Source organism: Anas platyrhynchos, chromosome 10 (genome assembly GCF_047663525.1).
Source record: "Anas platyrhynchos isolate ZD024472 breed Pekin duck chromosome 10, IASCAAS_PekinDuck_T2T, whole genome shotgun sequence".
In the NCBI taxonomy this organism is placed as follows: Eukaryota; Metazoa; Chordata; class Aves; order Anseriformes; family Anatidae; genus Anas; species Anas platyrhynchos.
The window spans coordinates 6,215,881-6,233,885 of record NC_092596.1 but is presented as its reverse complement, the minus strand read 5'-3'; the positions used below and the strand labels follow the sequence as shown (position 1 = coordinate 6,233,885).

Sequence of the window (18,005 nt, the reverse complement as noted above, 5' to 3'; positions counted from 1 at the left end):
GATTCACTCTTTTGTGATGGCTAAGGTGACACTCAAAACTCTCCTCAGAAGACATGATGACTCTGAGATCAACAGAGTGCTCAGAGAGCCTTGCAAGACCTCCAAAGGTGAAGTACAGGTGGTAAGTCAGAAGGTTCTCCCACCAGGCCTCTAGCACGATGGCCAAGTCCAAGTTTTCTGCAAGATGCATTTTTCCCCAGGACATATTAAATTCCTTTGGTAAAGGAGACAAGGAAAAGACAGAGAAAAGACTTTGGCATTGACAGTAACAGAGTGGCTGAACAAACATGAAAACTATTCACTTGCCGCTGCGAGTATATAGTTTAGCAATAGGGAGGAAAAGCAAGCTAGTAAACTACATTGATTTCAGGGGCTGGGGGCAGGAGAAGAATTATTGCAAGATAATCTGTCCTAACTCTTTGACAGACTTGGAGGAAAATAAGAGTAAAGATCACAGATCTTGTAAAGGCAGGTGAATAAAAAAAAGGCTGCTGAAACAATTGTGAGTGAGTTCTCCTTCATTTCATTAAAATGAAAAAAAAAAGACTTGAAATTTGTGAGGGTCACTGCTTCAACATAAAATTTCAAGCTTGTTTTTAGAAGAATTGTCTTCCTGCTCAGATAACTAAAATAAACTCGTTTTTGTAGTGCACCCGGTTTTGTACTGAGCTTAGATTGCATAGCTAAAAATCGGAATAAAAAATTGATTGTTAAAAGTTCAAGACTGTATTGTGCTACTTTTATCTACAGCCTAATAACATAACAAGTATTGTTTTAAAGGAAGCTAAATTTATGGAAATAGAGAAATCCAAAAAGTTTCACTAACATGTTAGCCCAAAACATCACAACTATAAATTCATAGGACCAATCCAGGCCATCACTACAGTTTTTGAATCTAGTTACAAAAATCCTAAATTATGGTGTGGCAAACTGAAGCACTTACTCTCCCACAGTATTTACAACTAGACAGACATCCAAAGTAGGAAGGCATTTTTTCCCTAAACATTGTTTTCAAACTGCAGTAGAAGAAAGAAATATGACCCTACCTTTATCAAAGCATGCTAAAAAGAGAAAACACTGCTGGGGGAAGAAGGGGTATAAGTGAAAAAGGAGAAAGGCCAGAAAAATTAATGTTTTAAGCAGGTTTTTACAGGATCTAGATCCATTTCAGCCTTCCCTACCCCAAATGTGTTGACTGCTAAAACTTATTCCAGGAAAAATAATTAAGTAAATAAATGCTGTGAAATTAGGTGAAGAAATACTGTGCATTTGTTCGGCCTTTTTTTTTTTTGCTTTGAGCTTTAACATATACATTGTTCATAACTTACTGGTAAGGCAGGAAAAGCACTTTCATCCCCTTCTTCAATTTCATAGAAAGTTATTGTTTCTTCTGATCCTTGAGGCTCCTCTCCATTCTCCGGTACAAATCCATACTGACATTCTTTATTCACACACTGCATCTGACGGCGGCTACGGCTGTATGAACTTTAAAAGTGAAAAAGGTGGTTAAGAATCACCACTACTGGAGCTTCACCTTGGTTTCACTGCTCAATTTTAACTCTTTTTGGAAAGGCACAGTAATCCCAGTGTTTACCATTGTGCCATTAACAACCAACTCAGCCCTCCACAGCCCTCTCCCAGCAACCTCCCCAACTCTTGTAGAGCAATTTTTTGTAGAGAGGTTGATATTCACTTACCGTGACCTGCAGGAGAAATTGTCATAGCTCTGATAGCATCTCTTTCCTGGACTGGGGTAGAATGCTATTTGAGGGCCAACCATGTTGTGCCTGTTTATAAATCGGCCAGATCCCCTAAGTTTAAAGGGTAAAAGGTGCAATTACCAGGAAGTGCCTCTCAGATGGAACTCATTTGTAGTTTTATCTATGAAATAGCACAAGCTCTCTCCTAACTAATCCACAGCAAGAACAAACAAAACAAGTGGTGACCTCAGACAGGTTTCCAATGCCTCATACCTTGGCATCCCAAATCCACGGTTATGTCTCTGAGCAGAATTCTGAGGATGACAGAGGTCATAAGGTGCCAAGTTCCCACCACCCTGCGAGCAGTGAACTGGAGAAGAGCGCCCTGAAGGAACACCATGCTGTAGCCGGGGTGGAAGAATGGGCTGACCCCTGCTATAAGCCACAGTCATAAAGACTTCCTTTCCACGAACTTTCTTAAGCAATCTCTTCCGTGTTTTCATATCCATTTCTGCAGTTTCAGTTGAGGACAGAAGAGACAGGTTTACATCTTAAACAAGGCATGCTTCCTGGTTCATAGACCTCTACACGTGGTTCTCAAATGCCAGATTTTTTTTCTTGGCAATTTTGAGCAATATTAATCCCATTGTGTATTTTCAATGGACTTGCTATTTTACAAAGTAAAAATTTATCTTTCTGTATGATGGATCACTTCACACAAAACCCCTGTTACAACTAGATCTTATACCACAGGCTCAGTTAAGTCACTTTCTCAATATTCAGAAACTGCTACTACTAAAATTGGTCAATCCCCACCCTACCTCTTTCTAAAGAGGAAGAATGCCCATGGAGAACTTATACAAACCTATTCCTGAGAAGTATCCACCTATTTTCTGGTAGCTTCCTCCCTTTCGGCCGGGAACCACATTCCAAGCAAGGACAGGTGCCACTTGTGTCACTGGCTTTAAGTTTGCCAAGGGAACAGTATGCCTGCATGAGAAGCATTCACATTAGCAGTACTGCAAGGATAAAAAAAAGTTCAGGGAGCTTGCCAGAATAATAAAAGTTCTGTTCTCCAGAACAAAGCATGAATTACTGCTACTTGTGTATTTTGCATATCAAAAACTGTAAGCTAAAATTCAATCTCAACACTTAATTCGCAGGTCAACTCTTTCCTCCCTACATTTGTATACCTTCAGAGGTACACCTGAAAGCATCTGACAAGACAGAATTTCTGCAATATGTAGATAAGCAAAATTGTAGATCTGGAGGAGGGTGAATGCTTTGAATAACAAGGTGGAGAAACTGATGGGACTCATTAGAAGTGCCAATTGCTTTTGCAGGTACAACATAAAAATTCTAGAAAAACTGGAAACAGAAGGTAATTTGCTACCCATGAGTTACACCAGACCTGTAAAGACCACTTTCACATTCTAGAGAAGAGCAAGACTTCACAAAAAGCATCACAGAAACAATTTTGGCCATTAAAAACACAAAAAAGGTTCCCTACAACATTCCAGTTGAAAAGTCATCACCAACAAGGGAGTAAATCTCCCTGTTAGCCACACTTGGTATTTAAAGGCCTCATTTCTCCTTTCTTCTTGAAGTATCTTAACAACCCTATTTTAAGCATCTGTGAACCCACATTCAACTAAAAAGAGTTCAAAGGAAGTTGTCACCATATTGCTTACTTTTCTGCCAGCTCCTCAATGAACACAGTCACTGTGTTGCCATCCTGCCCAACTTCCTGGATATGAGCATTGTAATACTTACCTGCAGGCTCCAGACGCACCTGGAGAGAGAACAAGGGAAGCTTGAAAAAAGGCTAGAGAGCATCAAGGTGCTAAATACTGTCTACAAACCACTAACAGCAAAGGCTGCTCCTAGCTGATAGTACATGGAGAGCAATGTACTAACTGAAGGGATGAAGGAAGGAGAAGAAACAGTCCTGCAAGTAACTTTTAAACTGTCATGATTCTTGTAAATCAGATTTTGAGTTAAGATTTCTGCCTTCTAACTTGTTACACACTGTGCCAAGCAGGTAAGCAACACAGAAGACATGTATAAAAACTTGGGTAGACCAGAAAATAAAAAGCTCTAGTCAGCTAGAAGCAAGTCACTGAATGAGTCATCAGCATATTTTTCTTTAAATAATGCTCTGAGGTAAGCCTTCACTACATACAACATGGAAACAAAGAAAGTTAGCCTTGCTTTCAGCATCTCCTGGCTGCTCTTCACTTTCTCTCCCCTCTCATGTACAGAAAAAGTAACTTAAAATCTGTTATGTTACTCTTGAGAGATGGAAGACCAGTCAGACTTGCTGGTGACCCCCAGTGAAAAAAATCTAGACAACTATCTCAGATGTACCCCCTCTACATTTTGAGCTCTCAGTCTGGAACACCTAGACTCAAAGAAAATTATATCACTGTTTCGCAGCATGTTTCCAAGTAGCTTTTCTTCCACACCCTATGTCTAAATGAAGATTTTAGGCAGAAATTTAATTAAAAAGGAAGTCAGATTAATAGCTGCAAGAAGAGAATGAGAAAAGCCTTGGAAAATTCTATGAAGCAATTTCATAGCTTAACATACTCCACTTGAAGCATTTTTAATGATTTATCATAACTGAATCTCCTTTGAGTACTAACCTGACACTTGTCTCCTAAATAGTACTGTCTCCCAGCAAACACCATGTAGTCAGTTTTTTGAAGCTCTAAAAATAAATGAATAAATAAATAAAAAGGAAAAAGCCTATAAAACACTGTTCTTTCTTCATGTATCCTGTAAGTACTTCACAAAGGCACCCAACTACTAGATATAGGCCAATTGAGTTAATACTTCCTATGCATATCTAAACATTCCCCTTAGTAACACTAAAGTAACCGTAGATATTCTGAGACCACAACCTGGATAAGTCCCAGGAAATTAATAATATCCAGCTGATGCACAACTTGCACTACTTCAATACTACAACGTCCTTTGTGATGGTACTGAGTTAATCCTGCATTTAATACCAATCCTAGTATCAAGAATACTGGACTTATCTTGCTGGAGTACTGGTGACACTTGTCATAAATGAGGTATTATTAACACTCCTGAAGTCTCCCTTGCTACTAGATTTCAATAGGTTTTTCTACATTCCTTGCTCAGATTCTCCGCACCTCAGTATTCACCATACATAGTTACTATACTATGTTCCAGTACTTTTAATGACCCTCATTATTGCTTATGCAATTGTAAGATGCTGGAGGTCTTCCACATGCAAAGCACTTCAGGTCAGACATCCATCAAACATGACTTCAAAACTTATCTTTCTTGATAACTTCTTTATGTATCAGCCACAGTGTATTGCCAAAAAGCAGCAACCTACATGTACCCAAAGCCACAGAGACCATGAAGTCTCCCCTGGATGCTCAAGCCCAGGAAAACTGGGAAGCAAAAAAAAACACAACAAAAAGCCACTAATCTCATTTAACATATCTCACTACTAAATTTGAGACTTTTGTGACTACAGAACTCTGAAACCAGAATAGAGCTTAAAAAAACATAAGTCCTCACATACACTCTGCTTAAAAACAACAACCATCCAAACAGAAATTTGGATGACTCCCAAGATAACAGTGATAATACAGAGTTGTTCCATATTCTGCTCAGTCCCTTTATTTCCTATTTTATAGCTAGTAAGTATCACGTAAGTATCACATCATATTTTTTTTTTTTTTTTTTTTTGCAACTTTACACAGTGTCAGAAGCAGTGTATTCAATGGTTCAAAGTGAAGCCTGGTGAGAAGATGCACTACCTAGATATATCTACTGGTTTAACCAGTACCCTGCATATTTCTATGCTGAAACAGGTGGCATACATTTCAGATCCATCAATTTAAACACTGAGTCTATTACAGAAAACTTTTTTTTTGTTTTAAAGGTACCTTTTCTGCTATCCAGCCAAACATCAAACTCCACATTTCGATAGATCTCAGGGTCCAGCGCCTTTAGCACTTTATAGGGGAAAGGCATCTTTGAGGAATTTTCTGGAGGCTAGAAAGAGTCAAAATGGACAAGCATTAACAAACACATTTAAAGCACTCAGCATAGTCTCTGTCCTACAAACATCAGTGGACCATTTTAAGATATATATATATATATGTTTTGCCCACATTTTTCACATCTACTGTATTTGCCTTGAGCATAACACCCAAGAATATCAACAAACATTTAAGCATTAGAGATTGTTACTCTTGAGCCTAGTTTCGACCTCTTTGTAGTTTGTCTGCTCAATGTTTGAATTAAACATTCAGCATGCTCTTCACTCAAAAAGAAGGAAATTAGGTAGACATCATGGCTAGAAATCACAGCTTCCAAGCTGGTGGGAATTTCACTTGTTATATCTGAAACCAGGTCTCCGGAGAGTTTTTAAAGCCTGTTCCAGAAAAAACTATTTATACTGTATTCACAATGAAAGTGAAATGATTTAAACCACTTCTGGGACAAGTAAACAGCAGACCATAAAATGCCTGCTAAGCTCCATCTCGGGGGGGGGGGGGGGGGGGGGGGCGAAGAAGATCAGCTGAAATAGTACAAGAGAATCTCAGGAAGGTGTTTAAGCCAGTTTAAGAAAAAAAAAATCAATGGCAAAAGCAAAAGATGAATGGAAGGAAGAAAAAACATTTTCCAAAGTCACCTTTTAAAAGTAGAACTTAGGGTTTACCCCTAACAAAGGAGTAACATCCTACAACAAAAGTAGGAAATAAAACATTTCCCCTTTCCCCTCCCCCCAGAGAATTCTTCCCTAATTGCCAAACCTTTGATTCTTCAGTGCCTTGTCTGAACTTATCTTCCACTGGATTGTCAGCATCGTTGCCTTCCCAGTTGTCACCTCTAAGCAATTTAAAATAAAATTACAAAAGATGAAATGCATAATTTCTAACACGGATTAACTAACTAACTGCTCACACAACCCGAAAAAAGCCCCATGGTGCCATCAAGTGGTAGATTTTGCCCAAAACAAAGGCTTCAGTGGAGTACAGGAACAAGACTTTTCCTAGTTTCAAGAACATGACCTTCACCTGTTCAACACCTACCCGCTAAAAGTGGCTACTGCTTGAATTTTCAAAGGGTTGAAGATGATCCCACTGAATGCAATTGAATTCTTGCTCTGTTGAGTATCACAACACCCTGTTGCATATACTATAAAACCAATGCCATCAGCAAGCATTCACTAATGGTAACAGCCACCCTTCAGGACCTTCTGGTGACTTGATCAACAAAGGATGCCAGGGTTTCAGTAGGTATACTATTTCCCTCAACCCAGTCATCCAATAGACCGGAATAATGTCACAATTTGATTGTTTACACAGGGATATAATTCCATCTAAAAAAGGGAAAAAAACAGTTTGCTCTCTCAGTACTATTTTTTAAGCCCTTATAGCTCTGTAGAGGCAATAGTATAAGTTTCTCACCGAGAGTACTCTGATGATATACAGAACTACTTTATTTACAAATAAGCTTTCATTTTAGTGTCACATGCAACTGTAACATTGCTAGCAGCAAGTGATATTCAATTTCAGGACACTTTCAAGCCCTAAGGAAAGCATACTGTTTTTTCTTCCACAATACACCTCAGCTTTCTGTTGGCATGAGATAGGAAAAAAACTTGAGTACCCCCGCACATTTGAAGAAACTTGGGGAAGTCAGACTTAACCCACTGCTATTTGCAGTTTTTGCACATTTCCCTTTGACCATACTCCCTCCCCAAATACTACCTCTTTTCTGATGGATTTCTGGGTACTTTTTCATGAAGACAATCAAAGTTTACATCCTCGCTTCCTACAGAGCCACTGTTTCTGTTCTTCTTGGATCCACTCCGAAACATCTCAATTGCAGACCTTAATTCTTCCTCATCCATGGCAAACACATCTTTGTACAGAATCTCATATAATACAGCTGGACAAATCAACACAAAGCTCAAAAATAAAGATAACACCAAAAGCATAACAGCTGCAGCGTTCAATGTAAGCATATCCTCAGATATCATCTATTGTTAACAAGGCACTACTTATATTAAATTCAATTAAGGAGATCATAAAATAATTCAAGTGGGAAAAGACCTCTGGAGGTCATTTGGTCCCATATTCCACTTAACAGATAGTATACATTAAAGGAGCTTCCCCATCTCTCTCCTCCCCACCCCTGGAAACCAGAATAAACACTGCCTATAAACATATGAAAATAATTCTTTCATAAGGAGAAAAAAAAATAAAAAAAATCAAATTTACCCTGGCAAATAGCAGCATTTGCCTGGAATTGTTTTGTATACACAGAGTCATAATGGCCATTGCCGGAACAGCACAGTAGTATCTGGGAAAATAATTTTAAAAATTCTTTAAGAACAGAGTGACATAAAGCCTAACTATCTATTTGATATTCTAGCTCGAGAGCATTATTCTTTTATTCTAAAGGCAACACAAACCCACCAAGAAAACTATAAGTATTCTAAACAGAAAAATGGAAGAACTGCAGGTTTGCTTAAAACTGAAGCCTACACAAAGTCAGTATATAAATTCATCTGTTATACAAACAAAATCCATTGCTTTGTTTATCATGTTGAATTAAACATGAAACAGAGTTGGTTTCAGAGTTAAGCTCAAAACAGTCAATTGCTTAAGAGGAAGTATTACCATTTAAACTTCCCATAAATTAAATAATCATGTAGAACTACCATTAAATTTGTATTAAAATACAAGCCATTAAGTGCAGAATCCCTTAAGTACAGTGACCAAGGATCAAAGGCACACTTCCATACCTGAGGGACTAGAAGAACATCTACTACTCCAGCCCCCAGTAAAGCTTTGATCCTGTTAAGCACTATTATGCTGCCTTTTCAAATAGGCACATGCTTTCCACAACAGATGTGTTGATGCACACAGTAGATGTACACCACCAAACCTTATCTCAAGGTGTGACTATAGCCACCTGTAACAGGCAGAAGCCCTCAGGCAGCTGGCAGCACAGGGCCAGCAAGGGTGCCTCCCAGTGACCCATTTAGAAAACACTGCTTGATTTTTAAAGTTAATGAATTTTGAATTTAGATTAAGCTATGTTGGAAACTACAAGGAAAAAAATCTCCCTCCCCAGAATAATTGAGTAGATAAGCTGTTCCATTAGCTCCCATTCACAATGGGCTCCACTTGAACATCAGAAAAATTGAACAATTTGTCAGATTAATCTATTTCTGTTAACATTCCCTGTTGACAAAGAAAAACTGTACACTTCAACTTCCAGAAAAAAGGCAGTGTGGATAACACAGCGAGGAGAACACTTTATCCTCGCCAGTACGCTAAATCTTGTTCTGCTCTTCAGCAACTCAATCCAGGTATCTCATTCTACCAAGTCACATCAGTCTGATTTCCACTGGGAAGTGTTCTTACTCCGCAAAATTTGAGAAACATGAAAGAATATTCTGGAAGTCAGCTCTTCCATTCCTAATTAAATTCATTTCCAACAATAAGCTGGAATAATAAAAAAGATCGGCAAGGGAACAGCACACAACCCATCCCCGGTAGCAAACCTACTGTAATTTGATTAAGTCATGTCAATACTGTGCTGTCTCCAGGAGCTGAAGTCAGCTCTGGGGGCTTGTTCTGGTATGCCAGAACTCTTGACTGGAGTTAGAGCACAATTCCAGTGACAAACTTTCACAACTACATGGGTCTGGAGGTATCTGGGAGTCAGGGGTAGGAGTAGGAAATTGCCTCACTTCTCCTCACCTTGTCTTCAAAGCCATTGTCTGTAGCATAAGTGGGTGGCTTTCCAGGGTACCGGTACAGAATAAAGTCTCGACTGGGTAAGCAGAGGAAAAAGAAGACTTGAAAGAGCACACTTTTAGAATCTTGTTATGAAAAAGGCTGAAGGGAGCTGTCTGGAGAATCCACTGTAGGTTTACAGAGGAAAAACTCAAGCAGAAAACTTTCCCTGATAAATTAATGCCATCATAAAGCAATAGCTTGGGGGGAGTAAGACTCATCTTGAGGAAAAGCATCTAGGAAAGGCAGTTACATCTGATCACTGATTAAGACGTGTCATATTAGGTCAAGTACTTATGCCAGTGGCAGGGTGCTTGGCCATCAAGACAATTCAGTCCAGGTGATTCAGTCACACTTCAGCATTACAGGCTCAGTATAGGAAACTTAATGCTTGCAAAAGTTCTCTTTGCTCTTTTAGTACTGGAACAGAACCAGTTTGTAAAGCGGTTCTTTTTAATCAGCAGATACTTGTTCAGTACTTGCTCCTCATTACCAGAGCCTTCAAGAACACCTACTTGAGTTTTAAGAAGCTACCACAGTGTTTCCACCACACACAGCTCCTACTTCTTTCATATGCTCTCCATTCTTCAGCCACTAGAAGGAAACACTTGACTAAGTTTAATATTAGTGAAAAGAAATCAAATAAACATCCCTGGAAACTGACCTGCCTCTTAATCCATACTATTAACACAGTAATTGTGATGGCACCCATTTACACGTTAGTTTAAGTAACTTCAGTAGGATGGCATTCTTACCACATTTCACAAAATGGGTTTCAGCAACAAATATATAAAAGGTTCTGGAGAAGTAGGCCAGAACCCAAAAACTTTTAAGACTGAAACAAAATGAAACCTAAGAAAAAGACACTTACTTGTAGATCACTGATAAAGCACTTATTTCCAGCTGGCCAGCACTTTCCTATGCAAAATTAGGAAGTTACATGAGGGGTAGCAGGGACATTTTCAACACTAGGAACTCTATACTAGCCCTCCATAGTATTATAACAAACTGACAACTAACAGACAATGACATTATTGAGAGTAGAGACAAGGATCTGGGGTGGGGGGGGGGGGGGGGGGGGGAAGATATCTGCAATAGAATATGGCCACGATAACCAGGCTGACAGCTAAAGATGGAACTAGCTCTGCCAGGTGCTCAAGGACATCACTTGATTGTTTTTATTTATTTTTCAATAACCATTGTTTCAGAGCCTGCCGCAATTCGCCACATTTACTAGTTAAAAAGTCTAGAAAAAATAAGACTTAACCTCAGGCTTGAAAACTAGCATTCAAATAAAAAAGAAGCTGAAAAGCTCAATAAATATTTGAGGTACAGTCCACGTTTTCCATTTTTTTTTCCCCTTCTAAAGAAAAGAGGAAATTACAACTACAAATAACACCTGCAAGAAAGGTCTCATCTTTACTGCACAACCTGCATAGATGGCTCCTTTAAAAAGTTGAAACCATCACCCCATTATTTCCCTGTTCTAGCTATCTCAGATTTTAATACCTCCACAAGTAGTAATAGATGACTCTTACCTTTGGATCTCCCAGACGCTCAAGGTATTTCTCAAATGACCCCTCCACATACTTTCAAAAAAACAGAACAGATATAAAAAACTTAGCTAGATGAAAATAATCATATTTAAACCTAAATTGGCCTGCCAACTCCAATCACTTTGGGGTTCTAAAGGGCTGTGGTCTGACCAAGGGTCTGCCACAGGGCATAGGGGCTGATTTCAGGTACCAGTGTACAAATACCAAGTTCTTTGGTATCTCTTAGGAATATGAGTCTGAATATTACTCAGCAACTTATTTCCCTCATAGCTTAAGTACATAACTGATTACAGGGAACGAGAAACAAAACAAGCACACAACCCATGAAAACGTATCTCAGTTGTTGCACTTCAAGTCCAAACAGCCTTTCAACATCAGATACATGGGATCCCAAGCCAAAAAGAAAAAGACTTTTTATTCTAAACAACTGCCTCAGATGCAAGCACATGCCACCTCACCTGTTAGCCCAAGGGTAGCTGCAAGTAAGCCAGGTGCAAGACATACAGAGCGTTGTAAAACTCAGTCAATATAGAAGAATTAAGATTCATAAAGTCTCATAAAATCCAAAGCTACTCTATTGGGCCATTTACAAATTGTGTTTCAAAGGGTCACTGGAACACTTGACTCCTCTTCCAGCACAGAGTTGTTTCAAAGCACTAATGGGGTTTTGAGAAACAAGTTTCTCTGCTGCTGACACCCTGGGATCTGCTTAGAGAGTTCCTATCCGTGACTACAAATAACAAAAGCACCTCAGCACTGATAGAAAAATTGAGAGAGAACGTGACTATACTTTAAAAAAAAAATCCCACTGTTGCAAGCAGGAACCAAACCCTGACTAACACCAGAAAAACCCCTAGCTTTAATCAGCCAAACTGGAGCCCTCACATAGCACCTCTGGTATTCCCTGGGTCACCTGCAGGGAACCAAAGCAATACAACCAGGATTTTGTGCTATGACTAAACACACTCAGGAGCACTCTACCTTGTTTTAGTGTTCCTTTCTTACTCCAAAGTCCTAAAGGTTTCTCACATAACTCAAAAAATGGCTGTGCCAGAGAATAAGCTGCACAGCTGACTAGTATCCTACTGCCTGCTTAACAAGAAGCCTGGGAATTAGCAAGTGGACTGATTTCAGGGCTTTCTGAGGTATCAGGTCAAATAAAACTTGTCAGGACTGCAGCTCAGGGAGGGCAGGCAGCCACCGCCATTTCACACATCCTGGGGGCTGATATGGAGAACCCCCTGCCCCATTATTTCCTAAATGCCTATCTGAAAACCACCCAGCAAACCCACCATTTACTTACAGATTCAAAGTTACGCTGGTTTTGCCTCATGAATGAGACACAAGCTTTCCTAACTTCCATGTGATGGATTTGACATGAAAAAAGCTGAAAAAAAAAATAAATAAATAACATTACAGGTAAGAATGAAGGAGAAAGTTGGGGGGGTGAATTCCCGTTGGGCTTTATTACTCAGAGCCTCGACGGCTGCCTTTGGGAGGAGGCTGGGAGCTACTTGGGGATGGAAGGGGCAACCTCATGGGGTAGAGGCCGAGCCCCTGGGGGTCCCTGCCGACCCTACCTGCTCCGAGATGGCCCTGAAGAGGCAGGAGGCGTCCTTGGCCGTCAGCTTGCGGTACAGCCCCAGGCTGCCCAGGTACTCGTCCATGGTCACCTCGCTGAGGGACTTCTGCCCGAAGTACTTCTTCCAGCCCTTCTGCATCGTCCCTGGGAGGTGGCAGAGGCAGCGGGGGGGAGGCCGGGGCTCGTACTGGGGGGAACGGGTGGAGGCGCTAATGAGGAGGGGGGGAGGTGGCGGAGCTAATGAGGAGGGGGGGTGAACTAATTACGGGCCGCCCAGGTGTTCTCGCGCCTGGTAGGGGCCGCCTCACTCCCCCTAAGCGAAATGTCCCTGAAATGCCCCAAATATTCGGCCTGGTTAATGGGGGGCTTCTTGGTCTGCCTGGGGGAGAGGGGGGCGCGCTAAGCTGCTGCCTGCGCCATGTGCCCGTCCGGGACAGTGCGTGCGGCGGGGGACAGCGGCCAGGGCTTGTCCCCAGCCTCCTGCCTGGGCTGCAAATGAGGTGCTGGGGGTGAAGGCGAAATAACTGCACTAAAACCGGTGTGAAGGGAGCGAAAATCTCAACTGCTAATGAGATAGGTGGGGAGAATTTCGGGGATCGGTAAAAAAAAAAAAAAAAAAGCACTCGCAGATATGTATGCCACATTGCATATTGCAATTATTATATATATATATATATATTCAAGTTATTTTATATATTCCAATTGTTTTATATATTTACTAATTCCAATTACATATTTATTTTATTTATTCCAATTATTTCATAATTATTTATTTATAGCCCTTGTGCCTGATCCGATTAAGAGAATTGTGCATGGGCTCCAGAAGCACCCATGAGTTTATTTTGCTTGTTTTCAGCAACAGCAACAAAAAATACCAGATAATGTACGCACAGAACGGGCAATTGGCACCGACCACACCTGCATAAACATTAAGTGTAAATCCTCTGTTTTTAAAAATATTTACCTAACTACATTGGTAGTACATTTCTGTACCTGAAATGCAAAGCTCCGGTCAGCGTAGGTCAGGAAAGGTGTTTCACGTTACAGGAGTCCAGTGGAAGTAATAATGGAATAAAATAATGTAAATGGATTGTGTTTTCAACCCCACTCCTCTCCTATAGGCCAGGTTTTACTTTAAGAGTGGGTTAATTGCCCCAAACCAGGCAAGTCACTTAGCAGCTTGGCAGTAGGTTTTCAGCTCAGTTTCTCCCACTCAGCCTCACCATCTTCCCCTTTCCTTTAAGAGGGGCTGAAATCTCTCACTTCTTAAATTCTCTTTTTGGTGCTTGTGTAACTATGTGAGGCGAGAGCTGAAGACATCTGCTTATTTGCAGAACGCAGCAGGGACATTAACGAGGACAACTTATTTCCACTAGTGCTAGGCAAATATAGTCAAGAAACCATTACATGTGTGCCGTCTGTTAAGAAGTAATTTAGCTTGTCCTCCTCACTGGAATTGCCAACTCAGGGAGGATTTTGTGAGGTAAATTTCTGCCTGCCACAGAAATTAGATGGTTCCTTGAGTTAGAACAGAGCAAACCGCTGTACTAGCATGAAAGACTGACCTAGACATTTTACCTACTCCGTTTGCCTGCCTGAGTGGTCAGATTTTTGTTTAGGAAGTGTTTAAAAGGAAATTAAAAAAAAAAAAATCATATTTTTTCATATTTTCTCCAATACAAGGAAATGCAAAATGGTTTGCAAGATGCAAACCTGTACTTTTAGTCTCAGTACATGCTTTTTATGAGTCATGCCAACAGAAACTATTGATTCTAATGCTAGAAACTATTGTGAAGTCTCATTTTAGTAAACTCAGCTCATGTGGGTGCAACGTGAGCACATCTGTTTGTCTACAGTTCACTTGCTAACTTCCACACTCTGATAAAGCTGGGTGAGATGCCCAGTGTTGGATTCTGACTGAGTGGTCAACTGGACAGTTGCTTACCTAAATGAAAAAGAAACACAGAGCCCTGGTTTTCTTTCCACAGATATAAACCAGCTAATTCCTGACCAGCAGAGATCCCGTTTCTCCTCCCTTCCTTCAACTGTTCTGTAAGCTGTGTTCATGCTCACAGTACGCAGGCTGCTGAAGTTCTATTTCACTCTTGGGAGTGCATCTGTGCCTGTTCTTTTTGACTTCTCAGAAGACGATTTTCTTTATTTTATAGGAATATCCTTTCTCTTCTCAATCTAGTACAATTACCTCTAGTTTCCCACTTCAGTCTGTATCAGTCCAAAAGTCAAATGTTACTTAATCAATAATTGTGATCTGTATTCTCAGAAACATGCAGGTCAGTACTGCAGTAGCAAAACTGGTCAGAGCTACTAACTGCAGTCAGTCCACGGGAGCAGACTTGGGTGTGAGGCTATCCAACGTTCTGAGGGAGAGGTCTTGCTTTAATACTGCGTGCTCAAGTTAGAAATAGCTAACAATAGTGTAAGGATGTCTGGCCTTTACATGTTCCAAAATATCTTTAAAGCATATATATATATATATAAAAAATATTAAATGGAGAATAAATTGCATTTATGAATTAGTATTGTATGCTTTTAGTGAGTTTATTCACAGAAATTCATTATTTGCATTTGGGTAAAAGAAAATAGTTTCTGAACCAGTCACAGAACACATACAAAATCAGTTAAAAATATCATTTATTTAATAAAAACATCATGATTTTGATAAAAATACCCTTCAATCCTTCAAAATAAACATATTTCACATATTTGTTGCACATTCAAAGTAACCCAAGGAAACTGGAAAAAGATCAAGCCTAACCAGTCATAAATGGATAGCACTCTTTTTTTATATGTATGCATTAACTTTTGTTCACGGTTATAGCCATTACTTAATTAAACTGGAAGCACTGGTAGAACTACAGCTGTGTAAAGAATCACTCAAAGGAAAAAATTACAAACACTTCTTCTGCAGCAAAATTTTGAAATAGTGAATTACCCTTTCAATGTGAACAATGAAAACAATGGTTCTTCCTTTTGCAAGTTTGTTGCAAAGAATGATTCCTTTCTTACACCAGGGTTTGATCTAGCTTTAGCCTTAACTGTAGTAAAAACCAGTGGGACTGGATGCTAGGTATGCTGTCCAGTGTTCAGCACTTCAATCGTCAGCATTTGCCTTCACAGTGTTCCAGCTGAACTAACCATTACTTCACATCCTTCATTTATGGTATCTCCTTAGGTCAGGTATTTCCTTGTTTCTTCTGCAGCATCTCTTTCTTGCCTTATCAGCAACTCTTCTAGCATGGATGCGTTTATATTAGCAAATGAAGGAAGTAATCCAGAAGTCCACATTTGCTGCTTCTTCTAACACGTTTTCAGTTATTTCAAGCAAACAGTTTAACAACACCTCCTCCTTCCATCATGCTAGCTGCTTTCTCTGTAGGACTTTGTTTGTCACAGGTCATGCCATTCATGACTCATTTCAATAAAGCTGAAACTAAAGTCAATTCAGAGTTCATACTTACCCCACTTGTTTGCATTGTGCTCTTTGATGCATTAAGCTAGATTACTTTGTACTGGAACTAAACAGGAAACCATATTGATATTAACAGGCATTTTCTTTGAGTAAATATAAAGAGTTTATCCCAGTTGGTGTAATCTTTAAGCATGGAAGATCTCACTAGGAGAGCAGAAAGGTTTTATTCTGGTATTTTTATTCCTCAGAGCTGTTTATTCAAACCCAACAACTTTGTCCAAAAACAAAGCAAACTTTTCTGGTTGTCCAGGAGGAAAAGGTTTCAAAGTTGATAAGTCCATTGACTGCAATGTTTCCACAAGAGTGCTGTAAAAACAGACCAAAACAAAATACAAGAAATATTAATCCCAAAGGAGATTTTTTCTTCACACAATTTTCTTTCTGTTCACGCATACTTTAAGACTGACACAAAAATAAGGACATATTCTGAAATGAGAACAAGGCCCCACCATCCAATGGGCTCTATCTTCTAGGCAGCACTGCTGAGAAAAGAATTTCAACTTACATCACAGCTTTTACAGGCCAGCTCAAGCTCTAACATTTTAGTCTTTTGTAGCTGTAGTGCTGGGAGGCTGAACAAGGCCTGAGAATCTTCACTGTAAACCATATCAGGAAATTCATCCTACCTGAACACATGGCATAGTTCTCCGCTCAGCACATAGCCAGAAATAACAGTTAGATCTATCTGATAGCTTTCTATTATCACACTGCAAGTAAGGCTCAAATGCCAGGCACTGTTCAACAAAAAGTAAAATTCCTTACTGTTGCTGAACTTGTCAAAAGCACTAAGATAATAAGTTTAAGAAACTTGCCCAATATAAATGTATGTCAGGCCTACTCTTTTCAGAAGGCTCTCCTGAAACGTGCAAAATCCTATTTGCAGGGCAAAGGAACGAGATACAGGCTAAATAATGTGAGTTGCATTTCCTCTGCCTTCAGTTAATCTTCAGGTCATGTTATTTACAGAGCACAATGAATCATAAGTAACCATTAAAAAAAAGAGAAAACAGCAAGATATAGGCAAAACCAGGATAGCAAATGAAACTAATAGGAGCCAGGATAAATAAAAACAAAAGGAGCTGTATTTTTTTCTCCTGAAGTGACAGACAGTAGGTCTGTGAAACTCCATGTAAAAGGATTCAGAAAGTTGGGTTAAAAGGATAACCCAAGTAAGTACTTGGAATACAGATGCATTTAGAGTTACTAAACCATACAGCATCTTAGCATCTACAGCATTTTAGGGATATAGTTTAGTGGTAGGCTTTATAGTTCTATGTTAATGTTGGACTTGATGAGCTTAGAGGTCTTGTCCAACCTGAGCAACTTTATGATTCAGGTCCTCCCCAAATCAAAGTAATTAACAGTGTTAGAGGGAATGTAATATAAGCAAGTACCGTAAGTTCTTGACCTGCATGTGATTACTGCAGACAGGATATTAAAACTACATGGTCTCCTGATCCTTATCAGCAAGGACACTTATGTTTTTGTTTCCCCCCCTAAATACCCCAGATAGTTACATTTTCCTTATGGCAGTGCATCTATGCAGTCAACTTTCAGACGAGGGAAGTCTACACGGTGAACAATGAAATGGAGAACTAAGTCTGCAGGGAGCAAGTTACTTCTTATGGCTTATGGTTTTGAACTGATGGTCTAGTTTGTAGTATTTCTAAACTTTTATAAATAATTAAACAAAAAGTAAGAAAAGGCAGAGAAAAGAAGTTATTAAGTTCTTCTAGGGTGGACCTGACACTTCCAAATTCAACTACTACTTGGTTTAAACTGCTGTTTGTCCAATCTGAAAACATGTGCTCTCAAAGCAATAAATTAAAAGGACTCTTGGTGAAAAAAAATGAGAAGTTCGGAAGATAAACCAATAAA

General features: G+C 39.6%; 1 protein-coding gene across 1 annotated transcript in view; it reads right to left on the bottom strand.

Moving 5' to 3' along the window:
* Positions 1 to 18,005, bottom strand: part of ALG13 (ALG13 UDP-N-acetylglucosaminyltransferase subunit) — a 31,554-nt gene that overhangs the window by 12,387 nt on the left and 1,162 nt on the right. Inside the window, 17 exon segments of the mRNA XM_072043103.1 lie at positions 1,329 to 1,485; positions 1,698 to 1,811; positions 1,974 to 2,211; positions 2,566 to 2,690; positions 3,392 to 3,492; positions 4,346 to 4,410; positions 5,627 to 5,735; positions 6,500 to 6,558; positions 7,442 to 7,499; positions 7,501 to 7,640; positions 7,973 to 8,054; positions 9,464 to 9,536; positions 10,371 to 10,417; positions 11,038 to 11,088; positions 12,359 to 12,442; positions 12,636 to 12,874; positions 16,324 to 16,433. Coding sequence (XP_071899204.1) covers positions 1,329 to 1,485; positions 1,698 to 1,811; positions 1,974 to 2,211; positions 2,566 to 2,690; positions 3,392 to 3,492; positions 4,346 to 4,410; positions 5,627 to 5,735; positions 6,500 to 6,558; positions 7,442 to 7,499; positions 7,501 to 7,640; positions 7,973 to 8,054; positions 9,464 to 9,536; positions 10,371 to 10,417; positions 11,038 to 11,088; positions 12,359 to 12,442; positions 12,636 to 12,874; positions 16,324 to 16,433 — 1,852 coding nt within the window.